This window comes from Vulpes vulpes, chromosome 13 (genome assembly GCF_048418805.1).
Source record: "Vulpes vulpes isolate BD-2025 chromosome 13, VulVul3, whole genome shotgun sequence".
NCBI classification, from domain to species: domain Eukaryota; kingdom Metazoa; phylum Chordata; class Mammalia; order Carnivora; family Canidae; genus Vulpes; species Vulpes vulpes.
Window position 1 is genome coordinate 119,992,131 of NC_132792.1, and position 25,345 is coordinate 120,017,475.

Consider the following 25,345-nt stretch of genomic DNA (forward strand, 5'->3'; position numbering starts at 1 on the left):
GGCCAGGCCCCATGTGCATGCACGGACGCCTGGACAGTAAGCAGGTGGCCTCTCACCTCTGTCTCGTGTGGTGATCTCCACCAGCAAGGACAAAGGATGCTGGGCAAGGTTGTCAGCTCAGAAGCCTAAAACCAATAACCAGGGCTGCTCTTCCCTGCAGCCACAGCCTGCTGCCCTGCACATGGTAGGTGCTCAACACAAGTGAAGAAATATAACAGCCAAGAGTCAGCTGGGACCAGTGCTCCCTCAATTCAATCTCAGTTTCCAACATTGGAGCCCTGGCCTCCCTCACCGGTGTCTAGAACCAGCTCTGCTTCCCCTTCTCCCATCTTGGTGCAGCAAAATTAGGGGAAAGTATACAGATTTCTCATATACTCCCTGCCCTCAGAGGGATTTTTTTTTTTTTTTTAGGAAAAAAAACTTAAAATCTGGATGCTAGAAATGAGATGGACAACTGATGAGCAACTAAGCAGTCTTAAGAAGACAAGATCTCAAAAAAAAAAAAAAAAAAAGACAAGATCTCTTCTTTCCCAAGGCCACGGCCCAGAACACATTGGAGGGGCGGCTTCTCCCAGGACGCTGGGCTGTGGCCTGAGCTCCCCCGGGGCTCCTGCAGCCAGGAGCACTCTTCTGCTCCCTGGGGGCTAGGCTCTGGCATCCCACCCTCTAGGCCCTCGCCTCCCTGACCCCAGGGCAGCCTTTCCAGAAGAGCTGCCCACTGCCCTGGTGTCTCTTAAGCAGTCTTAAGAAGACAAGATCTCAAAAAAAAAAAAAAAAAAGACCCTGGCAGAGCCCAGAGACACCACCCATGTTCCTGCTCAGCCTCAGTTCAGCAAGCATCCCCAACATCGCCCGCAGCCAAACACAAGTGATGAGTGGAGGAGGGTCTGGCTGGCTCAGTGATCTGGCGTCAGGTGTGTGAGTCTTGATCTCTGGGTCATGAGTTTGAGTCCCACGTAGGGTGCAAAGCTTACTTAAGTAAATAAATCAGTAATTTCAAACAGTGAGAAGAGTTCCTAGGAATCTCTAGGAAGCATGACTATTGGGCCCTGTCCCTTGAGCCCGTTGGGCTCTGACACACCTGGCAGAGAGGTGGAGAGACTTCCCGCCCGTAACACAAGTGGGCATCTCAATGGCAAGATCATTCTCTCTTTAGGCAGAAGTTTAGTTTTCTCAAACCTGATAAAAATGAGGTATTAGAAACTGCAGAGATACAGAAATTTAGACAAAATTCCAGAAAAAAGTCAGGACAAGTGTGAGTAAAAGCCCAGGTGCTGTGTTGGGTGAACATTGAAGCTCCGTCTCGCAGTGAGCAGCCCGGCAGAGCCCCAGTGTCCTCACCCGTGAAACGGGAGCAGGTGGATACTGCTGGGCTGTGAAGGGAGACCCGCGGTGTGGCACGTCCAGCTCCAGGGGCAGGGATAGGCGCCGAGACATGCCCTGGTGTCAGCTCTCCTACGTCAGGCCAGAGTCCATCCAGACATCCAGGGAGGTGTTCTTCTGGTGGCTTCCTGACCCCAGGAAAGCACTTAGCAGTCGCCTTTGCCCCGGTAATGTCAAGAACCCGTTCCTCTCTTCTGCTCCCTTCTCATAGCCCAGAGTCTCCAGGTTGATGAAAAATCCAGCCTCCAAGAGCACCATCGGAGGCAAAATGTAAAACATTTAGAAGTAAATTCTATTATGTTTAAAAATATTATGTGACAAGGGACACATTTACATAGAATTCATCAAATGTGATCATTTTAAATACAGACGAGTTAGACAAAAAAAAAAGACAAGATCTCTTCTTTCCCAAGGCCACGGCCCAGAACACATTGGAGGGGCGGCTTCTCCCAGGACGCTGGGCTGTGGCCTGAGCTCCCCCGGGGCTCCTGCAGACAAAATCTCTTTTTCTGGGGGGCCCAGTCTATTAAGCATCTGACTCTTGGTGTCAGCTCAGGTTGTGACCTCTCCGGTCCTGAGATTGCACCCCACATCAGGCTCCTCGCTCAGCACAGAGTCTGCCTGAGATTCTCTCTTCCTTTGCCCTCCGCTCTATCTCTTTTTAAAAATAAATAAATCATTAAAAAAAAAAAAAAAAACCTCTATTTCTCTATTTCCTCATATCTATAGGAGATTTCCAGAATACAACCTGCCCTGGTAGCAGGGGCTCATGCCCTGGCTTGGTATTTATTAAATGCTGCATTTGGGGGTCTGGGCTGCATCATAGGTTGTTGGGGGTGGGGGTAGGATGCTTTGAGGGGGGACTTTTGCATGAGTTATTTTGCTCAGGGGCAGGATATGCATGCAGGAAGGGGCATCGGGGTGTGGGGTGTGATGCTGGCCTTGGGAAGGTGACTTTGTACAGTCGGCGTCATCCTCTCCCTTCGGTTCCCTGGGAAATCTGTTAGTTAATAGTTCACGCATCAACTGCTTCACTCTCCATTGGAGAGTCTCAAAGAACATCTGGAAACCGTGCCCAAAGGGAAGGGGATGGGGAGCAAACCTCTGGGGTGGGGACCAGACTACAGAGAACCATCCCAGGAACCCAGGGCATGGCGGTGGACTCGGGCAAACAGTCACAGTTTGAGTTCCTCCTTGGCCAGCGCCAGGGACCAAATGTCTGTGCCCCCAAATCCCTGTGCCCACTGAGATGGCTCAGGACGAGGCATCCGTGGCAGTGACCAGGCCCTGAGGCTAGAGCCCCCGTGGGGTTCAGTGCCCTTGTGAAGGGCCCCAGAGCCCCCTGGCCCCTCTCTCCACCAGGAGAGCCCATGGCGAGGCTCTGCAGGCAGGAAGGGGACTCTCCTATGGAGCGTTTGCCACGTGCTGTTCTGAACACGTGCGCCAATTCATTTCATGCCAAAGATAACCCCATGGGGTAAGTACGATAATTATTCCCATTTTCAAGTAAGAAAATTTAGGGAGAGAAAGTGAAGCAATAACCAGGTGGCCCTAGGCCACTCGGCCTGTGAGCAGCAGAGCCGGAGCCTCAGGGATGGAATGAAGTGATGCATGACCCGTTTCACAGAAATTCTGGAATTTAGAAAAACTCAGCCACCGTTAGCTATTATTGTTAGCTGGCGAGGGAAGGCCAAACAGGGGTGAGTTCATGGAAACTGCCCGCCCATAGGGACCCTGTCGTGCATGCTCCCACTGTCTTCCAAGACCTGCGGGTGAACCAGGCCCAGGTTGCCACCTCCATCAATCCAGGAGCTACTTCTTCCAGACCCTATAATTGCCCAGACACAGAATGCTGGGTTCAGAGCACCGCAGAGCACCCCTCGCCCCCCCTCCCCTGCAGACAAGGGAACAGGCCTACATCTGTCCGCACCTGGGGGTACGGACCTTCCCATCTGAGGCCGAACCCTGACGCTGGCTGCTTGCACCGGCACATGGCCTCCTGTTTCCTTGCTTTATTTCTCTGCACCTGCGCCCTGAAGATACTGTTTCCCTTGTTTGCCTCTGCTTATCGCCTGCTCCCCTCAAGCCACTGGCACACAAACAGCCATTCTGCGGTTCTATCCGCCGCCGCACCCCAGAGCTAGGGGTGCCTGATATCTGTGGCCACTCAAACCTCGGCGATGATCAAGCAACTCTCTGGTCTACAGGATGAGCCCCTGGGGTCCGTGTCTGCCGTGCCAGTGGCCACCAGCATCCACATCGGGTTCTGCCTACAAGAGCGCTGGCTGCAGGGGATCGCACTTGTGGGGCCTCACCGCGGTAGGGGCTCCCCTCCCAGGGCACCCACCCCCGGGGTCACGCCACCAAGTCTCCAGGCTTTGATGGCTCCCATGTGGTCCTGTTGCCCACTTGGCCCTACACGAAGCCGCGGCTGCCTCCTGGCGCATCTCAGTGCTCTTGTGATGCATGTTATTACTGGTTATAACCTAATACAGATTAATGATTTGTTACATTTCATTATTTCTTTTCAGACAACTGCTGTGATTCTTGTCTCTGCCGGACTGTGGCCACTGTGAGCCTGTACTCTTCACTTGTGCCCTCGCAGCTCCCTCTCCTGTGTCCACCTGTGCCTGCCGCTTCGTGTCAGAGCCCCCTGTCTCTACCAGAGTCTCTGTCTTGAGGCTGTAGAGACTCACCCAAGGGCCAGGATCACCTCCGTCTGCTTCCCTGCACATAGTAAGTGCTCAGTTATGTTCAGCGAGCCTCACAGACATTTGGTGACCCAGATGTTCCAACGTGGTATGAAAGCCACGTGTTTCCGTAAGCTGTCCAACCTCATATAAATAGCAAAGAAGAAAAATAAAAGGTACAAAGTCCATGTGTCAGTAAAAACACAATAAAACAGACAAAGAGGAAGAAGCCAGTCTCTGCTTTCATCACCACACACAAGATGGAATGTGAAGATCTATCCAACTCAGCCAGGGTCTGTGAATTGCCCCCTTCGTCATGTTGGGTTGTGATCATGTCGGCATCGTGTCTGTGTTATTTTTTTTAAGATTTTATTTATTTATTCAGAGAGACACAGAGAGAGGCAAAGACACAGGCAGAGGGAGCTGCAGGCTCCCTTCGAGAAGCCCGATGTAGGACTTGATACCAGGACCCCAGGATCCCAACCTGACCCAAGGGCAGACGCTCAACCACTGAGCAACCAGGTGCCCCAAAGATTCCTTTTTTTTTTTTTTTTTTTTTTGCAGGCGCCTGCGTGGCTAAGTGTCTGGGCCCGCCAAGGTTTGATCATCCCGAGGTTGGGCCCCGGGAGAGCCAGTGTTTGGTCCTACTGGGCATCAGGCTCCGAAGAACGTTGTACATCTAGCTCTGGAAGTGGACAAATCCTTGGCCGGACTCTCAGAGGCCAAGGCGAGTACGTGGTTTCTGTCAGTAGCTCCCTGTGAGGGGCTGTGTGTCCCCCTCACGTTCCTGTGTGAAGCCCGACTCCAAGCAGTAGTTGCAGGAGGCAAGGTGGCAGGAGGAAACTAGGATTCCATGAGCTCGGCGGTGGGATCTGCGCCCTTGTGAGAGCCCCTCTTGCTCTCCACCAGGCAAGCACCACCCAGAGCCCCTCCCCAGAGCCTGCCACCCACATTCGGATCTGGATACCCGGCCTCCAGATGGTGAGAAACGACCCCTGTCTGTGGCCTGTCACAGCAGGCCGAGCGGGCTGAGTGTGTCACCCCCACCTTTCCAAGGCCACTGGGGAAGCCAGCTCCATCCCGTCTGCCTATAAGGACACGCAGCGGCTGTTAGGACACACAGTGGCTCAGCCTCCACCTTTTTAACAACCGCGAAGATGCTGGTGTCCAGCAGGGAGGACCCACCTCCCGTTCAGCAGGTGCTGACTTCCTGGGCCACCACTGAAGGAGGCAGGCCCCTCCTCCTCGGAAGGGCAGTGAGCAGCCCACCCCCACCCACCCTGTGAGGACTAGAGATGCTCCTTCCTGTGGACCCAAAGGCAGCTCCCCCGTGGCCACCTCCTCCACCCGCCCCAGAGACCCACCCACACCTCCACCTCAGCAGCTCCAGCCGTCTTTTTTCCAAAACCTCTTTCCTAAAGCATGAAAGGCAGCCCCTTCCCACGTTGCACATCACCAGACAAAACCAAGGACCATTGGGACCAGATTTTAATGACTTCTGCTGGGCTCTGGGTCAGCTCAAATGCTGCTGAACGAGAGGCTGGGCCCCCAGACTGTGTGGGTTGGCCAGGCAGGGACCCCCAGAACAGCGACGGGCAGGGAAGAGGAAAACCATCAATGACTGCCACTCAGGGGTCCTCACTTGCAGAATTGTGAAAGTAGGGGGAGGTGGCCGGCAGGCTGGCAGGGAGCGACACCAGCGGCCACAACCTGGGTCAGACCAACACGCAGCACAGCCACTGCAACAGAAGGACAGCAGGGTGAGCTCTGCGTGGCCTGTGCTGCAGCCAAGCTCCAGCAAGCATCTGGAAGTGCTTAACTCAGACAAGTTAAGTGACCCTGAAGAGCCCTAGAGACAGGTGGTTTAGGACCTAGGAGGGACTTCAGAAAACGTGTGTGCCTGTGTATATACATAGGCACACCCTTGATTTCAGGGTTGATGCTGTAGCCCAGCTGCTTGCCTCCAGGAACCTTCCCCAGGTCACTGGAGATATATCACCCCACCCCCCGTGGTTCCTGGTTTCTGATCACCTTCTCTATGTTAATCTAAGACATCTGCTCCCAGAAGTCAGACACTAAACTGAACCCACCGCCCACAATCCCATTCAAATTAGCAAGGGCTGGGGCAGCCGGGGTGGCTCAGTGGTTTAGCATCGCCTGCAGCCCAGGGCGTGATCCTGGAGTCCCGGGATCGACTCCCACGTTGGGCTCCCTGCAAGGAGCCTGCCTGTGTCTCTGCCTCTCTCTCTCTCTCTCTCTCTCTCTCTCTCTCTCTCTGCCTCTCATGAATAAATAAATAAAATCTTTTTAAAAAATTAGCAAGGGCTGGCATCCCAATAAGATCTGAAATGCAGCTGCAGCTTTATCTTCAAAGTAATAACCAACGCCGGTGTTGTGAAGACCACAGGGCTGTCACATTCTCCCCGCAGGGCCGGCCCAAGAACATTCACAGTCACCCGCAGAAGTGAGACAGGTCACTGAGAACAAGCCTCAGAAGCCAAGCCCCATCAACAAGCAGTTCTCCAGAACCCCAGGGGTCTACCTCAGCCAGGGAGAGCCGGACGGTGCCACGTTGGTCCTTGTCCAGGAGCCTAAACAGCTCTGGAACCAGAAGTGGAATGAAATGAGACTCAGAACTGCCAGAGAGCTGCCTGTGACAATCTGTCCCCCACAAGCCCCCTTCCCTGACCTCCAGCTCCTGCCTGGCTGCAGGGACACTTGAGAAGCTCCATGTAGATTGAGCACTTCATGTGGATTTGGGGGCATATGTCCCCCTGCCCCAGTGGGGGAATGTGCTGCTGTGAGCGAAGATGCTCCCCCCCACCATCTCCACCCCCTGCAGCTCTAGAATGTCATTCTCTCCACCAGGGCAGGGGCGGGGGGTGGGGGGCTGCGCTATGCACAGACTGTGGTTCCCCCTTGGTGGGTAAACCACTCTCTCAGCTCCATCTCTGGCAGCCCCGTCTTTCCCTGTTAGGATCGCCTCTCCCTGCCCTGAGGACCCCCCACAGCCCGGTGACCCAGCCCCTCCCGGGAAGTGACACAGGCTCGGCCCATGATCCCTGCGGAGGCACAGATGTGAACGGACAATAACAGACATTTGAGAGCCGTGGGCGGGACTCACTCAGCATGGCCGTGACCACCAGCCAACATCACTGGTGAACAACTGACATGGCAGCGTGTTGAGTCTTCAAGAAAGGGCAGCCTCTGACCTTGGGCGTGGCCAGCTGTGCCTCGCCTCCCCCGGGGGGCCTGCCTGGCTCTGCCACTGTCCTGCAGTGGAATGAGTGGGGCCAAGGGACAGAGCAACTCACTGAAGAGGGACTCCAGGCGGGTCACGCAGGCCATGAAGTCATCGAAGTCTATGCTGAGTCTGCTGTCCGCATACCGCAGGGCGACGGTCTGCTGCACCTGGGTGCTGAGCATGAAACCTGCATCGGGGTACCTGGGTCACGGTGGCATAGAGGACTCGGCTCTGTGTGTGTGAGGCTCGGGGCTGACGCAGCCAGGCCACCTCCACGGGACGCTGGAGCGTCTGTCTGCCCTGTCGCCATCCTTGTGGATACCCCCATTAGGGTTAGCCTCTGTTCTGGAGCCGAGTGTAGGCTCCCACACCAGCTGCGTGTGGTGTTTGCCACAGCGAGAAAAGGCAGAGAAACTGGGGCCGGACCTCTCCTGCCTGGCACCCCCACGGGAGCAGCAAGGTCCTTGGGAAAGGACCCGGCAACACGTGGCTAGGGAAGGCGCCCAGGCCATCACGTTGGTGTCCACAGAAGAGAGCTACCGTGGACGATCATTTGCCACCTTCCCATTCAGAGTATTTAAAATGAGCACATCCAGGTGGAGACCTTATCTGCAGGACGCGTTCTCACCTGCGTTCCTAAGGGCCGTCCTCATCTCATGGGTGTCAATGCTCCCCGAGTGGTTGTCATTGGTCTCCCGGTAGATCTCCTGGAGCAGAACAGAGATTCCAGGGAGAAAACACCGCTGGGGGCCCCGCCAGAGCTATGCCCTCCACCCACTGCTTCCCTGAGAGAAAGATACCTCCCTAACTCCTCCCGAGAAGTTTCCAGAACAAAGGGGAGCATGGGACTGAACGGCAGGGCTTCCGTGAAGGGCTCAGCACAGGTGCCTCCTCGTCCCGCCTGAACTATGCATCTGGGTTTTGTGCTGGGTTTGAATATTTCGGATTCTGGTCTGACTGGGTGGGAAACAAGACAAGGAGGGACAAGAGCCCAGAAGGCACCCACAGGGAGAGAAGCATTACCAGGTACTTGCGAAGCTTCAGCCACAGTGTCCTGAGTTCCGCCAGCCCTAGGAGGCCCGTGCCGCTGCTCTAGGCATGGTAAAGGCCAACACACCCGCACGCCCCGGCCCACACGGATTCTCTTCTGACCACAGAGAGTGCCCACATGCCCCACATCGTGTCCGCAGTTAGCAGGAACCCCACTACCCAGGATCACGGTGAGAAGGGTGACGGGAAACCAATTCAAATTAAGATGAAAGAGTCAGGGTCCCCCGACGGCCCCCCTGTGAGAGCAGGTGCAGAGACAAGGCCAGGTCACCAGCCCAGAGACCTCGGAGCAGGTCATTCCTCAGATTCAGCCCCCAGGGCACCCTGGTGGTTGAGAGGCTGGCCTAGGAGAGCTGGAAGGTCACTTCCAGATTTAAATCTCCATGACTGGTAATTGAAATAACTCGTTGGTGAGACTGACATATATTCACAGAAAAGACTCTAGGAGTACGAGATTGGGATTCTCAGCTGCAGGGTCTGCATGCATTTTTCAGCAGGCCTCGAAGGGGCTCAGAGCTCCTACAGGAACATGGCTGGCTTGCAGACCACTGCTCAGCCCTGGAGGGTTCTGGGGGCCTCTCCCTCCAGCCAACACTCTACCGGTGTTAACGGAGCCCTGCGCTAGATGATGGGGATCTGGTTTTGCACTGTCCGTACCCTTGTGGAGTGAAGGCTCTAAACGCACCTTTTCTCCATAATCACAACTAATCAATAACCACCAGTGTCTTACAGGTACAAAACTGTGAGGTAGATCGTCCCTCCCACCTTGTCCAACAAGCCAAACACCCAAGAGCGTACACCTCTTCCTTTAAGAAAATGTATGTTCCTTATGATCTCACTCACACAAGGAATTTAAGAAACAAAACAGAGGATCCTAGGGGAAGAGAGGAAGAAATAAAACATGGTGAAATCAGAGAGGGAGACAAACCATAAGAGACTCTTAATCACAGGAAACAAACAGGGCCACTGGAGGGGGGGGGGTAGGGTACCTGGGGATTGGGCATGAAGGAGGGCATGTGATGGGATGAGCACTGGGTGTTATATAAGACTGATCAATCATTGACCTCTACCTCTGAAATCAATAGTACAATATATGATCATTAATTGAATTTAAATTTTAAAAATATGTAAAAAATAATTTTTTTAAAAAAAGTATGTGTTCCTGTGTCCATGATCCACACCAAGTGTGGGACATACCACAGCCTCAAACCCCGACTTGACAGGAACCATTCACCCATCCACCAAGGGAACTGGTGCTCTGGGTCTCCCTGCCCATGGCTCAGCGACCATAGGGGCTGCATCTTGTCACCCCACGTTCCAAGACTTGAAATGGAAGTTCAGAGCATAGACTAACTTCTCTGCAAGTTTATACACCAAGAAAGCTCTAAGACCAGAACCTGGATTCCTGTGTGTTCTAGAGTACTTCCCACGACACGGGGGCCCTGCGCCAGATGGAAGGGCCCGCGACGACCCTGCTCTGTCCCACACCAGCTGAGTCAGCGTCTTATCTCCAGCAGTGGGATGCAGGCAACCATGTTTCTAATCCACGGACAAGGAAGCGCTAACACACTTGAACTACGGTGCCGAGTGGAAAGCTCAGACATAAAGGGCCACGTGACACATTGGTCCACGTAAGTGAGCTCTCCAGGGTAGCGAGCCTGTGCACACAGAAGGCAGATCAGCGTGTGTAGGGCAGTGGTCGGGGAAATGGGGAGAGACTGCTAATGTGGGTGCAGGGACCCGCTTTGGGGTGATGAAAATGCTCTAAAATGGGTGATATTTGCCAAAATTCACCATAGTGCATTTATAAAAACCCATCAAACTGCCCCTTGAATGGGCCTGTGGTAAGATATGAGAATTGTGTCTTGATCAAGGGTCATTTTCACCAAAGTCTACGTGGCCGTCTGTTGCATATCCTGGTTTGGAACCATCACCCACACCATCCAGATGGTGGGACAGACAGTGAGGAGCTGCAGGGAGCACAGGCCTAACAGCTCCCAAATCATAGCAACATTGCTGGTAAGTTTGAGATGATCCAGAAATCAGGGGATTTTGCAGCAAAGTGAATCAATACATAACCCTTCTTTATGGCCCAGGAATTAAGTTATTAAGCACGCCAGTCTCAGAGGGTCATGGGGCTGAAGACCCTGGCATCTGTGGCTCTGGACCACAGGGATAGTGCTGTCTCTCCATTGCTGACACCCTAGGGGATCAGCACATGGGAGCTTTACAGAACCCCCTACATGACTGCCGTGCAAACCAAAGTCATGCCCCCCACCCAGAGGCCTCAGGCCTCATCCTCACACGGAGGAGAACCCTCCAAACCTCCATTTTTCCAAGAAATCACCTTCACTGTCTACACTATGGAGGACGGTGACCTGGGCCCACCCTAGGCACGGATCATTCTCCCTCTGGGCCCTCACTTATATGATACCTGCCACCTAGAACACCCCAGCCTCCCCATTCCTTCCACACTCTCTTACATGTTCTTCAGTGTAAAGTGAGGGTTAGATTAGGTCAGACAGAACAAATTGGTTTTTTCTTGTGTGATAACTCTAAACTAGAGGTAGTGGCTTTGAGAGGGCTGTGTTACTTCAGGAGACAGACCAGACATGGAGGGGGAGGGGAGAGATGGGGAGGGGAGGGGGAAGAGAGGGAAGGGAGGGGATAGGTGAGAAGACAGAGGGGAGGGGGGAGGGAGGAAGAGGAGGGGATAGAAGGAAAGGGGGGAGGGGAGGGGAAGGGGAGAGAGGGAGGAGGGAATAGGTTAGAAGTGGGAAGGGAGAGGAGGGGGGGAGGGAGGGGAGGGGATAGGTGAGAAGAGAGAGAGGAGGGGAGAGGAGAGGGAGGGGAGGAGATAGATGAGAAGGGAGAGGGGAAGGGAAGGGGAGGGGAGCGGGAGGAGACACAGGGAGGGCAGCCTGGCGGGAGCCAGGCGGGACCCACAGGAGAGAGGCACAGGCGCTGTGCATCTGCTGTCTCTGGATTAATGGGTCTGAAACAGTCACGGAGCCTTCGCTTCCACGGGGCAGATGGAGATAGAGGTCCCGGAGCAGCAGGAGTGAAAGGAGGTGGACTTAGCACTGCAGCCTCGAGCTCAGGCCAAGGAGGCCCCTTCCCATCCCCTCCACCCTCACTGGGGAAGGTCAGGATGCATCAAAATCAGGGGAAGGGAGAGTACAGCAACACGCAAAAGGATACGTCCATCAAGCTGACCATCCCCCTGCAAGTGTCGATGTCGAAGCCACAGAATTTTATGTCTGTTTCTGAACATTCAGATGGAAAAGAGGGTGGGAGTCAGGGTCCTTGGAAGATGGACAGAACCTCTGGGCAGCAGGTGTGGGCCTGGGCTCCGGCTCTGCGGCTCACCAGGCCCCGGGCGGCCCAGCCAGCTGACCTCTGAGCCCCAGTCCCTCCCCCATCGGTGGGAATGAAACCGTAACACACTTGCCCTGAGGACCAGCTGGGAGTAAAGTGGGGTAACACGAGTCCCTAGCACAGCACCTGGTATGCGGGCCACCCAGAGCAGGACCGCCGACTGTGCAGGTGCTGCCCGCTCCAAGCCCACACACCTCTCCTCAGAATCACCCCATGTGGTGAGACAATCAGCATCCCCAATTTGTAGGTCAGGAAGCAGAGGCCCAGAGAAGTGGAATAATTTGTGCAAGACCGTGGACCAGCAGGGGTGGAGCCGGGTCTAAATGCAGGCTCCGAGGACAGCCGCGGCACACTACTCGCTCAAAGGCAGGCACCTGCTTGGAGCCCCGCAGCCTCCTCCTCACCGGGCCCACACCTGCAGCTGCCCCCTCTCCTCTCACCCCTTCCCAGCAAAAACCAGGGCTGGAGCAGAGAGCAGAGACTGTAAGGCCAGGGCCTGCTCCCTACTCAGCCCCAGCCTGTCTCTCGAGGGCCTGACAGCTCTCTCCTGGCCTCCCTTGCCCCCTTCATTCCCCACCCTACACCCCACAACCTGCACCCTGCACCTCTCCCAGGCTCCCAAGAACTTTCTGGAAAGCTTGAGGAAGAATGTACCTTTGGAAAACACTTCATTCAGAATCGTCCTGAGTTCATTGGCACCGATCTCAGAATCCTGGAAAAAAGAACCCAAATGCGAGTTACACCAGGTCCCAACAAGTTTTCAGGGTGTGAGGTTGATGTGGACCAGACAGCAGGTCCAAGAGTCCCGGGACTACCTCAGAACCTCTAGTTCTCCTCTTCCCCACGGTCCCCCACAGCCGGGCAGGAGTGTGACGAGGTGTGGGACCAGGAGCTGGGGCTGATGGTGGTTTTGTGAGCGTGTAAACACCATGGACAACACAATACATCGTGATGTGGTTCCTTGGGGTTCACAGCTACCGTGTTCAAAGCCACCATCCAGCCACTGGGATTGGACACCTAACATGGTCTCACCCCAAAGCACCTGCTCCCCGGTGGCATCCCACACAGAAGCCCTCACACCAGAAGTGGAGACATTGGGGAAGGTTCCCGAGTGCACCTGGGATAAATGCTGAGCCATAGGAGAGGTTTGCCTTCAACTCTCACATGGGGACAGGCCTCAGGCAGGAGGCATACAAGGTGCAGAGAAGAGCACTGGGCTAGGGTCTGGTTCCAAGTGCCCGTGTGTACCGTGTCTCCTCCTTACTGTCTGTACAGTGGCCTCACCAGCCAGTCACCCGGGCACCCAGACTCAGACCCCAGGACCCTGTGCACAGCCTGTGGACAAAGAGTCTACCACCTTGCCTGCAGGAAGGGCAGGATGTTGAGGGTCCGTGTTCAGCCCTCAGCCTGACCCCCTGGAGGCCATATGTGGCTGGCTCTGGGACCACACAGCAGGGAGAGGGAGTGACCCATGGCCCCACATGGCCAGGCAGGGGAGACAGGTGCCTAGTGACGATGGACACAGGCTATTTGTTTGTCATTCTTGATGTTCTCGATCACTAAGACCCTCGGCAGCCAAGGCAACAAGGACCCAATGTTTGTGCCCCCAAATCTCTGTGCTGGAGCCTGAGCTCAGTGAGGCACCTGCGGGCTGGAGCCCCCAGAGGGGTCAGTGCCCTCATGAAGGTCTCCAGAGGCCTTGCCCCTCTTGCCCCTCTCTCCCCAGCCCACAGGGAGGCTCTGCGGCCCCTGGTCCCCGGCCCCCAGGCCTTGAACATCCAGCCCCCGGATCCTGGAGAAGCAAGTGTCTGTGGTTTGCAGCCCCTTTCCTGTACTTGCTGCAGCAGCCAAACTGAGACCCACCTAAGGCTCCGTGGTACATCTCAGTAGAGATGACACATTCATGGTGCTTAGGGGGCCACTCACAGTCCTGAGTCTGCTGTGACTTTTGGCCACACAGGCCTGGAAGTTCAATACACCCAAGTCCATAAGCACCACACACGCCACACACTGCTAGCACCTGACTTGGGCCTGTCACTGTGCCCTCAGTGCAGGAGGAGCCCAGAGTCAGGACAGGAGGGGGCTGGGTAGGGAGGGGCAGTGCCCTCGTCCTTCGTGCTTACAGAGACCCCGGAAAATAGAAGCTGAAGGGACACCGTCCCGCCCATGGCCTCACCTACCTTCCCTGCAAGTGTCCCCAGCAGGCTCCCAAACTGGCTGTCCTCCTGGTCCACCTCGCTGGGGTGTGGCTGCAGAGAGCACAATTAGGAGTTAGGGGTTGCCGCAGGGAGAATGAAGGACCTTTCACACCCACCGCTCCGTCCCTACCACACACCTGCCACCAAGTACAGGCATTGGCTCCCTCTCTGAGGGGAAGGTGATCATGCCAGCCCTGAGTGGATTTCAGAGAATCTCTGTCTGGCCTGTGGGCCCCTCAGCAGCCCCTCAGAGACCCTCCGGGAGTCTGTGAGCCCCGGAAATTGCATCAGTGTGTGTTTTCTTAGCATTCATCAGACTCTCAGATACACACAGATTCTAACATAGTTGGGGTCACGGCCTCGCAGAAGTAGCAGAAGTGGGAGTTCGGATACTGGAGGACCCTCCACAGCTTCAGCCCCCGCTCCCAGGACCCTGCCCTCACTCGTGGCTCAATGACAAGGCCTGCTCCAGGGGCCCCTCAGAGAAGCAGAAGCCCGCTGATATGTATCAAAGTCCGGTCAAAGTTACAAATCAGGGATGCCTGGATGGCTCAGTGGTTGAGCATCTGCTTTCAGCTCCGGGTGTGATCCTGAGGTCCTGGGATCGAGTCCCACATTGGGATCCCCACATAGAGCCTGCTTCTCCCTCTGCCTGTGTCCCTGCCTCTCTGTATGTGTGTGTCTCTCATGAATAAATAGATAAAATCTTTTTTAAAAAATTACAAATCATTGGGCTGCCCGGGTGGCTCCGAGGTTTGGTGTCACCTTCAGCCCGGGGCGTGACCCTGGAGACCCTGGATCGAGTCCCACGTTGGACTCCCTGCATGGAGCCTGCTTCTCCCTCTGCCTGTGTCTCTGCCTCTCTCTTCCTTTCTGTCTCTCATGAATAAATAAATAAAATATTTTTTTAAAAATTACAAATCATTAACGATCTGTCCAGAGACTTCCCAGCCCAACAAAGGCTCTGCCCCAATGTCACAGGCCTCCCACATGGCCCAGAGAGTTCCCAGAAAGCCAAGTCTGTTGTCTACAACCATTGCCTGGAAAAGCACCAAAGGCCCAACACAGCCTGGTGACACAGTGCAAACAGGAGTACAAAGTTTGATGGATGCTCACGACCCAGGCACTTTGCATGGATTAACTCATTTACTACTCGGGACTGTTCTGAGGAGAGGGTCTCACTACCCTCCACACTGTACACACGCAGAAACCGAGGTTTAAAGGTGTTAAGTAACAGGCTGGAACCACGGGCCAGGAGGCTTTGGACCCGGACCAAATGGTAGTCCATGCACTCCTTCCCCTTCGGTCCAACAACCCGAGCATGTGCTCTTGGCCTGATTGCACCTGCACCCTTGGGCGCCTCCTCATCCACAACGTGGCGACAACGATGTCTACCCTACCGCTCGCACACGCAATGAGACAATCCAAGAACACACCTGCACTTTTTAGAAGAAAAATGATAAATACTTGTCATCGCACATACATGACTTTGAAGAGGTGCTGCAGAATAAACACCTCGTCTTGTTCCTATAACACGATACACTACCTGCCAGAGTCTAGTGGGACATCCAGACTCTGGACATAGGGTAAGATTTCATTAAACTGGCGCAGGGCGTGTAAAATTACGAACCACATAACAAAAATAACAAAACAACAAAAACTGGATGTGCGCACACACCAGTGCACGGCAGGCACTCTGCCCCCAGGCAGTAGCACTGCACACAGGAGATTTGCACGAGACCACGGGAACGGAAGAGGTGTTCGAGTGATGGAGTGGGTGGAACCTCGGTGCCAATTCCTTTCGAGAGATTTGCTGGACGCCAGCATGTGGCAGGGACGGTCCTGTGTCTGAGATGCAGTGGTGAACGCGGGGTGGCTCTTGTTCTCAAGGGCTTCCTGAGTGGACTTCACGGCTGTGCTCAGAGAGCACGAGTGCTTCTGCCACAAAGGGATCTGGCTTGTAGCTGTGGCATTGTGGGTGCCCCTTGTTCTGAGTCCTGAGTCCCCTGAATATGCCATTCCCCTGTGGGTATGTGAGCACGAGCCTGGGGGGCCCCAGGATCCTGGGAACCTTGCATGTCTCTGCGGGACCTCACAAGGGGAGGCTGGGAGCTAGGCCTGGAAGCAACTAGTTCACAAAGGGTCGGAGCCCCAGACCTCATGCAGAAGCCCTGGGGCGGCCCGGGAGCAGGGCCTGTGAGCACCTGCCGCAGGAAAAGTCTTCCTGCAGAACGATGGGAGCTTCAGGAAACCCCGAGACTTAGGAGGGGGAGACAGGGAGCCTACACCATGACCAGGAACGACCTCCTGCCAACTGGGTGCATGGGGGCCTAGGGCCAGCCTTTGGTTGATTTAACAGAAACCAGAAAAGAGAAAAGAGATCGGAAGGATAGCTCCTACCACCTAATTGCAGGCTCAGATCCACGCCCTCCACTCGGGCACACGGGCCTTTCTGACGTCAACAGTGAGAGAAACATCGGAGAGGAGGCTGGGCCTCTACCCACAGCTGGGTGGGGACGGGGCAGCTCCATCCTCAAGAGTCGCCAGCCCAGAAAGCGCCTGCAGGGCCAGTGTCATGCTGACCTGGGCAGGGCCGCTGCTGGGCACAGCCGTGCGCCGTCTGGCTGGGACAGACAATTCTGTCCAGTAAGCTCGTGACCTGAAGCCCAGGCTCAACTGAGCTAAGAGACATTGTATACATATATTTACTGGAGTTAAAATAACACTGAATGAATGAACCCCAGAGCTTCTTGTGCACCTGCAGGAATAGGAACCAAGGACACAGCACGTCCCCCCACCTCACTCAGCCAGGGACCCGAACCTGCAGCCGCCGCATGATCCCTCAGGGAGCAGCCCCTTTGTGTGCTGCCTCCCCATGCGCCACCCGGGACGGAGGACGGCAGGCTGAGGACGCAGGTGGGTGAGGAAGCCACATTCGGCACACTGCTTCCCCCAGCATCGGCCCTGAACTCGCCCCTCCACAGCCCCCCCGACCGGGTGCTCGCCCCAGCACCCCTACACCCCATGTACACAGCTCCAGATCCATCTCTGGCATCTCTGGATGAACTTCCCCTCATGGGTTTCTGTGCTTCTACCATCTGCCCCTGAAAGCTGCACATCTACCTGAGAGTGGGGGTCGAACCTCTCCCTCCCACAGCCTTCTCAGTCCTACACAGAACCGCCCAAGCACACAGGCCCGCTCTGTCTGAGGGTCCCGCTCACGGATGTGGGGGACCGACGGCCCCTCCCTGGGCCCCCCTGTGGCTGTCTCCTCTTCATTGAGAAGGGCCAGAGCCATGTTGTAGCCCTGATGAATAAAATGTTATCATCCTTAATATATAAAGAACTTTTACAAATCAACAAGAAACCATGAATGCCTACTCTGCGAGCGGGCTGTTCTGAAAGATTTCTTACCTCATGTGGGTTTCCAGCTACCCCATCCCCCAACTCCCTGGAACACAAAGCAAGGAGAGAAAAGAAAAAACAGTCAGTAAACAGTTCGGCTAATGGCCAGGTACTTTCAGGAAGTATTTTACTCTTCTGACAGACTGGCTCCCCACCCCAGACTCTCAATCCCTACTAGCACCAAACACACAAACTGAATTTTTACCCACAGCCTCCCTTCACTCCCCCACCCCACCCTCCCGGGGTCTATCTAAGATGAGAGCTGCCCAGCCCAGTGGCCCTTCATGAAATCTGAAATGTTCCCCCAGGGGACCTGTCTGTAGGAGTTGCTTTCTCACTCGTTCACTCTCTTCTCCCCTGGGGACCCAGCTCTGTGAATCCCTATAGACACTGTGACTGGACAATGAGCCAGCAGGCCTACAGGCCATGTGTGCATGCAAACATGCACATGTGTGGTGTAATTTGTGTGTATGTGCAGTGTGTGCAAGGTGTGTGTGTGCCTGTATGTGTATGTGTGTGATGTGTGTACATGTATCTATGTGGGGTGCATGTGTGTATGGAGTGTCTGTGCATGGGTGTGTTCACTGTATATGGTGTTGTGCAGGGGTGGTGTGGGAGGGTAAGTGTGTGGCGTGCACATGCATATGTATGTATGTGTATGATGTGTGTGCAGGGTGTGTGGTGTGGATGTGTGTGGTGTGTGCAGTGTGTATACATGTGTGGGATGCATGTACATGGCATGTACCAAGGTGGTGGTGCTCCCTCTGAATCCCACTCCCTGGGCCCAGGGCCATCTCTGCTGGAGGAAAACCCTTTGCCCAGATGTCACTAGAGCTCCTTCTTTCCAGCCTTGACCTGTTCTAAGCAAACAGCTTGGTGTCCTACAGACCCAAGGGGGCAGGACAAGGACAGCAGGTGAAGGACCCGTGGGAACCAGGAGTTTCAGACTCCCTCTGGGACACAGCAGCTGAGCCAGGCATGGCACAATAGCGAGGGGGCCCTGCACCTGCTGGGCTACTTGTGCCCCCCACCCAGGCACTCAGCCCCCTCGAGACTGCAGCTTTGACGGGATGCGCACAGGGCCTTGGCCTTCTTCTGTGAGAACACCCTCAAGCAGAAGTCCCCGTCCTGGAAGGGCTCGAAGGTAGATGGCACCAGCAGGTACTCCCCCGGGGGCAGCAGCAGCCGGCTGGACACCTCCCGCAGGTTGGCATGGGCGCTGGAGCGTGCAAAGGGCTGGCGGCCCAAGAAGAAATTCTTGCCCAGGGGTGTGTCCGTGGGGCTCTCCAGCTGCACAGAGCAGGGCAGGGTTAGTGTCCCTCCAAACGGTGGAGGACAGTGGCTCAAGAGCTGGGCTTACAGTCTGATTTGGGGATGGCTGATTATTAACACTGGGCCAAGAATCAGGAGGACTCATCTATGTCCCTCGGTGGGGGTATCTGGGCACTTCTGACACCAGGCCCTGAGGGAAGCACCGACCCCATTGATGCCACAATGATCAGACCCCTTGCCCCCACCCCGGTTAAGTAAAGGGGCACAGAGCAGGGTCTCCGGTGCACATGGCACTTTTCACCGGTGTGTCCTCAGGAACCACCATCAACCCCCAAGACTCTTCTCTGCAGCTGAGGAGCTCAACCCTGTGGCTAGTGGTGGGGTGAGAGGGAGCTGAAATCCTGCTCCTCAAGCAGAAGCTGCCAGAAAGGCCTGCTCACCACTGCCTCTGGGAGAGTGTTTTGCAAACTGACCGGGCCATCAAGCTGGGAGGCCAAGGAGGCAGGTGAGGCGTGGAGCCAGCCCCCACCCCCCAGGCTTCTGGCTATCTATGGAAGGAGGATGCACCCCATTACCCCTCCGCTTGGTGGTGGGAGTGGCTGGTGTGTGATGCAGGCTAATTAGTGCTGATGCACTAATGATGCATAATGGTCATTATAGTGAGCGAGCCTCCCGTGGGTGGTGCTGTGTCTTTATGACCAATCTTCCTCAAGATGCCTGTGTCAAGAGGGCAGGTGCTGACCTGGAACGCCCACCCCAGAGGGGATCATGTCCACCCACGGTCACCAGACCCTCTTAGGATCACAGATCTGGTACAAGGGGGAGGAAAGCAGGGCCACCTGCCCCCAGTGCCCTGGTCAGGGCTCCTCAGGGACCTCCAGCCAGCCCCCTCTGCCCTGGGTCCAAGGACAGCCAACACACTTGAGACCCCCTGAAAACTCTCATATTCTGGGCCAGAGAATGCTGGAGGGGCATCCAGCAAGGCCATAGCCAAGGGAGGTGGAGGAGACCAGCAGGGAAAGATGCTCCCTGGAGCCCAGAAAGGGAAGTCCACTGTTTCCCAGGGTCAGGAAAGGGCCACACAGTTCTCGAGAAGGCCCCGGATGGGGCAGATTAAGGAGCCCTGTTTGGGGGGCCAGCGTGGGGCTGGGGGGCACTCCCAGGGAAACCACCAGCCCCTGGCCCCAACTCAGCTGGGAGCAACAGTGCAGGCAGGACAGGGGCGAAGGCAGGTGGCCCTCAAAGTGTGGCCCAGGGCCAGCTTGAGCCTGGGGGATGTGTTAGACACCAGAGTGTGGGGCTCACCCCAGCCCTGCAGTGTCAGGAGCTCTAGGGCTGGGTGGGCCCATGCACGGCGCTTTCACAAGCCTGGGGATCCTACTGCCTGAGCACAGAATCCACAGCAACACATGAAACCCCGGGAGACACACCATGTGTGCACATAACCATGTCTCACACACAAAGGGGACATTTCCAATGAGAACCACATCCCCAGACATGACGCAGATTTGATTCATTATTTCCTCATGGCGAAGAGGTGTGAGCCCCCAATCCTCCATGCCACCTCCAAGTGACCTCTATGACTGATGACATGTGTTCAGGAGCCCACGATAGGCAGACCAGGAGTCCTTACACCAAGCACCCACTGGGTCCTGAGCAGGTACTAGCCAAGTGTGAGGACCCAAGAAAGCAGGGGTACGATGCAGCGGGCAAACACACCTCCGCGCAGTCAAGGCCGTCATCCCCAGGGGGGGTCAGTGCTTCCAATCCCAGCTGCACGCGAGAACCCCAGGGACTCTGCTGTAGCATGTCTGGGATGCAGCCTGCACATGGAGATGTCCCCTGGCTCGCGGGGGAGGCCAGAACGCATGGGCCAGACTTTGCGTGAGCCTGGCCAGCGCCCCCCTCCGTGCCCAGTCTGGGGTTCTCCCTTCAACCAGTCAGGCACGTGGGGAGCCGGGGAGGTCTAGCAGCAGCAGGAACCCTGGTGTCAAGTACGATAATGATGATGTGTCACTGAGGAGACACGGGAAGAGCCGGGATCCAAAAGGATAAAGTTGGTGCTTCCTTCTCTAATCAGAGATCAGATAACAGATCTCTGTTCCTACACAGAGAGGAGCCCGGGGCGAGCGGTAACTGCCTGTTCAGGTCAGGCTATTGCGTACTGCATAGGTCACCACAATCCCCTCCTGGGGGGCCAGTGGGGGCACTGGCACTGTGTCTGCCACCTACCAGGATCACCAGCTCAGCAGATGGCGTGGGAAAACCAATGTCCCTCAGAGCAAGAGGCCGCTGCTGCCAGTCGTCTCCGAAGGCCGCCAAGCCACTTCTTCCCCTCATCAGGGAGCTTGGGGAACCCACCAGGCAGGTCATAGAGACAGCATGGCCCTCCCTCAATGCTGTGCAACCCTCCCCCTCCCCACACCTTGCAGACAGGTAGCACACTTTTAACCTGGGATAGTCCTAGATGACCTGCGAGGCCATCTATGCCTGAGAAATCCGAAGGAAGAAGGGATCTCGTTTTGTACTTTATGTTCTAGTTATATGATGGCCAGGACCCCATGTTCTGCAGGAGTAATAACGGGGGCTCGATGAGAGCAAACACCTCCATGACCTGCACGCCCGGACACAGACCCAAAGCAGTGAGGCCAAAGGAAGGAGAGGGACAGTCACCTCAGAAACACACAATTCTAAGCCCCAAAGACAGGCCTGCCGGGCCTGAGCCTGTTGTCACAGCAGGAAGACTATAGGGACGGAGCAGCACAGACACATGGGGCTCTGTGGCCTTTGGGGCATCAGGGCTGCTCCCTAATGGGTGACAGGCTTTCAACCTACACAGGTCTCCACTCTTGGGACTCCCAAAGCCTTAGGAGTCAGTTACAAGGTCACAGAATGGTGCCCCCCACAACGCCAGATGACCCCCCATGACCCCAGGTGCCCCCTACACTCCAGGTGCCCCCTATAACCTCAGGTGCCCACTACAGAGCCAGGTGACCCCTATGGCCCCAGGTGCGCCCCATGACCCCAGGTGCCCCATGACCCCAGATGACCCTACAACCCCAGATGCCCCCCACAAACCCAGGTGCCCCCCTATGACTCCAGGTGCCTCCACACTCCAGGGGCCCCCATGACCCCAGATGATCCCTGCAACCCCACATACCCCTATGAACCTAGGTGCCCCCTATGACTCCAGGTTCCCCTACAAACAACGAGACTGGACACCTAACTAAGCTCCAGCAGGGGTGGAAACTTAACCCAGATCATCTGTAACCACCAGGGTCATAGCCGTGAGGTGACCCGCCTGACACCCACGCTGTCACAAGGAAGGTGACCTTGCCTGAACCCACCCACTGCTCGCTAGGACGTCCCCTCGTGCCTCTAGAAGTCCTTCACTTTGTGCAGCTCCCAGCAGCTCCTCCCGCCTGCTGAATGGGATGCTGCCCGGTTAACAAGTCCCTGCGTAAAGCCAGCAAGAGCTTTAAAGTCCACTCAGGTGACTTTTGTTTTTCAGCAGCACCAGGGCGCGGGAAGCATGTGCCTCGGCTTACAGCACAGCGCTGCGCAGAGCCGACGCTCACTAAAGCACGGTGCACGGACTCGCGATCCTCAGGGCTTCCCAGGGCCGTGTCCCCACAAGCAGAGAATCCGGGCTGGCGCTGCGCTCGCTCTAGGTGGGGCGGAGGGCCAAGCTGGCGCAAACCGCAGCGCAGCTTCTTTATTTGAAAATCTTTTTCTCCTGCCATCAAGCCACCAATTATTTTTCGTCGTGCCTTCTTCCACCACAAAAGACACACACACATCACAACCTGGACTCAAAAGCCCTAAGTTCTAGGACAGGAGGAAAAAAAGGGGCCGGAGGTGGTATGAGCTTGGTGATCGGCAGCTTACGCCAATGCCTCTCTTCCAAGCATTGATTTGTCCCCAGGGGTCAGGCCTCCAGCCAGCTCTCATTCTGCCTTATTAAAATTGTCTTTTCATCAAGAAATTCTCTCTTAACAAAATTACATGAAAACAACCACCACAATCCCCTCCAAAATTTGTTATAAGGAGCCTTTGCCTATATAAAAATGGGGACTACAATTGGCTCCTGGCGAGGTTTCTCACTCCCCCAAAGCCTTGCTATAACCCATCTGTGAGGCTGTGGAGTCGTACAGGGGTCATGGCCCGTGCGCACTGCAGCCTGGGCCAGAGCTGAGGTCCCCCACCCAGAGCCACCAGAACCGAAGTCAGCGGTGTGACTCCCCTCACCCCGGCCATGCCCATGTGTCCCAGGAAGAGTCTCAAGGTTGCCCAGTGTGAAAAGAAAGGACTGTCTCTGGCCCCCCATACACAGCCTCCCTTCCCCACCCAAATGCCTTGTGCCCCATAATTTTGGCTCCTGTCCCTTGAGATGCTAATACTTGAAAGTTGAGTAAGTGCATTAACACTGAGCCCTCAATGACAGGCAAGTTTTAAGGAATTGCAAAACTGAATGTTAACAGCATAGATATAAGCAGAGGAATGAACCTCTAAAGGTGGAATTCAAGCCTTGGGAAGGCCATTGGGAGTGGCATTTAGGGGAGCAAGAGGAGGAACGTTCAAGTGATAGGAGAGATACACCCTGATTACTGGCCAACACAGTCCAGCCAAAGACATCTGGTGTGAAATGAAGGGTGACCCAGCTCCAAGTACCTTGTAGACAGCGTAGCCAATGCTGAGCATGCCCTGTCCTGTACTCTTCTGTCGCCTGCAATTCTTCTGCATCAGACCCAGCAGAACCGTGCAGTGGGGTTCGCTAACACATCCCTCCTGGCTGTCGTCCACCTCGTCCAGATGGATTTTGAACTGGGGATTGGTCCAGTAAGTGGCTGGAGGTCGCCGGGAGATGGTAGTTTCCCGATGGGGGCGAGGAGGCAGGAGGAACACAAGGGAAGAACCTTGGTCATCCCAGAGAACACACAGCTAGCAGGAAGCAGGCCTTAGTGAGTTTCCTCTACAGGGTGGTCGGGCTGGGTCCTGCCCCTGCCCCCACACCACCAGACACATCCCACAGCATCCAGAAACTTTGCATGGGTCCATCCGCTCATGAGGGCCTGGACAAGCTTGACTGGGAATATCCAAGGTTTGATGGCCCTAGGGCTTCCCTGGGGCTCTCATAACTAACCCCTGGGTCTCCTGGGGGACATGGTTAACAGCCCCCGTTCTTAGTGTTGGCCCGTGAAAGACGACCCCCTCTTGGGGAGGAAGGGAGGTCGTGGGGTGGGGAGTCACGTCCTTGGAGGCCTCTGCTGACAGGCTATATGGACAGCCTGTCTGGTGGGTGTCTGTCCCCTCACAAAAAGGGCCCCTGCCTCAGATCACGGCCCGAAGCAGCCCTGGGCATGAACCCTCGGTCCCTCAGCCAAGGGCCTCCCCAGATGGCCACCGCATGAAGACACACTCCCTCAGAGTAAGTCACTGAGCATGCAGGAGGGAGAATGGCAATTAAGAAGCATACCTGCCATACCACCTACAGGTATTTTAAAAGACTGCTTCCCTGCAAAGATAACTTTTTAAAACTCCCTCAAAACAGCAAAGATGACTTTTTAAAACTCCCTCTACATAAGCCAAGGCACACAGAGATCAAATGGGTCACTCGAGGGCACATGGCCCCTCTAGCAGTCAAGCAGCAGAGCATAACTGAAGACAAGTCTGGCAGGCGTCTGCACAAGGGGCCTCAAGAATTTAACCCTGATGTGCCCTGGTTGGGGGGAACAGACCAGGGTGGGGGGGTCCTCGCATCCACTACATAAGAGAAACTCGATGAGATAATGAGCCATGCACAAGTGACCACGAAGCCCTGGCTGTTCACGGTAATATGACATCAATCCCACCTTCCCAGAATGTCCGCGTGCAGCTTGTTTGTTGAGGGCACAGGTGTGTGGCTCCTAAGGTCAGTCTCCGGAGCTTCCAGAGGAGACCGACGCGCTCTGGGATTTTGCACACTGCCATCATCACCAGAGGGCAGGAAGAGTCGGTCTTCCCACAGACAGACAGACAGACGGCTGTCCGCTCAGGTTGGGTAGTGATGGTGATTCTGCGTGGATGCCTCAGGCACCCCTGACAGCTCCGGGCTCTCAAAGCCATTCAGGCGCATTTCCTGCCCATTTTCTAAGCGCTCGCTAATGGCGAGCATATTTTAATTTCTCCCAAATGCAACATCACTGCAACCTCTACATTTTTTGTTTACTCCTTCACAGAAAAGGAAGAAGAGAATGAGCCATAAAAATAATACAGCCCATTTGTAGAGAACACCACCGGTTTACAAAGCGCCTTCCGCGGTGGGTACTAACGGCGCATCAGGAGGATCAAGAAATAGCTGAGAGGAGGGAAAGGACGTTCCCGGGGCCCCTCCGCTGTGCAGCCCCGCAAGCGGCCTACACTCTCCGCTGCCCCCGGGAGTAGAGCTTTGGGCTGGACGGGGGACGAAGGAAGACACGGTGGTCAGGACCCAGGCCTGCGTCTGTGTGGGATTTTATTATGGCCGAGCACAGCCCCGCAGAGCTCCGAGCTCCTCTGTCTGGAGCCTGTACAGTCTAAACCAGCAGCATCAGAGAGGGAGGGTGAGGGCTGGGGGGCTGGGGGAAGGGGGAGGGGGAGGGGTGGGCTTCAGTTTCCTTCCTTTCTCCTTAGAGGTGGGGTCGGTCAGAGTCTTCCTCCCGCCGCCTTGGCCTGCTGCGACCTAGGAGGAGCCTGTGTGTGTGCAG

General features: G+C 55.6%; 1 protein-coding gene across 6 annotated transcripts in view; it reads right to left on the reverse strand.

Moving 5' to 3' along the window:
* Positions 1-5,543: 5,543 nt before the first annotated feature.
* Positions 5,544-25,345, reverse strand: part of CAPN8 (calpain 8) — a 46,071-nt gene continuing 26,269 nt past the window's right edge. For 3 of the 6 annotated variants that reach the window (XM_072732649.1, XM_026003467.2, XM_072732650.1), the window contains 11 exons: positions 23,292-23,467; positions 18,427-18,638; positions 17,358-17,394; positions 13,926-13,994; positions 12,400-12,457; positions 11,569-11,633; positions 8,341-8,409; positions 7,946-8,024; positions 7,388-7,504; positions 6,616-6,674; positions 5,544-5,812 (listed from right to left, as the gene is read on the reverse strand). In XM_072732649.1, coding sequence (XP_072588750.1) covers positions 5,789-5,812; positions 6,616-6,674; positions 7,388-7,504; positions 7,946-8,024; positions 8,341-8,409; positions 11,569-11,633; positions 12,400-12,457; positions 13,926-13,994; positions 17,358-17,394; positions 18,427-18,638; positions 23,292-23,467 — 965 coding nt within the window. In that variant the 3' untranslated portion in view covers positions 5,544-5,788. Of the gene's footprint in view, positions 5,813-6,615; positions 6,675-7,387; positions 7,505-7,945; positions 8,025-8,117; positions 8,410-11,568; positions 11,634-12,399; positions 12,458-13,925; positions 13,995-17,357; positions 17,395-18,426; positions 18,639-23,291; positions 23,468-25,345 lie in introns of all 6 variants that reach the window. The other 3 variants (XR_011996293.1, XR_011996292.1, XR_011996294.1) reach the window with 3 other exon arrangements.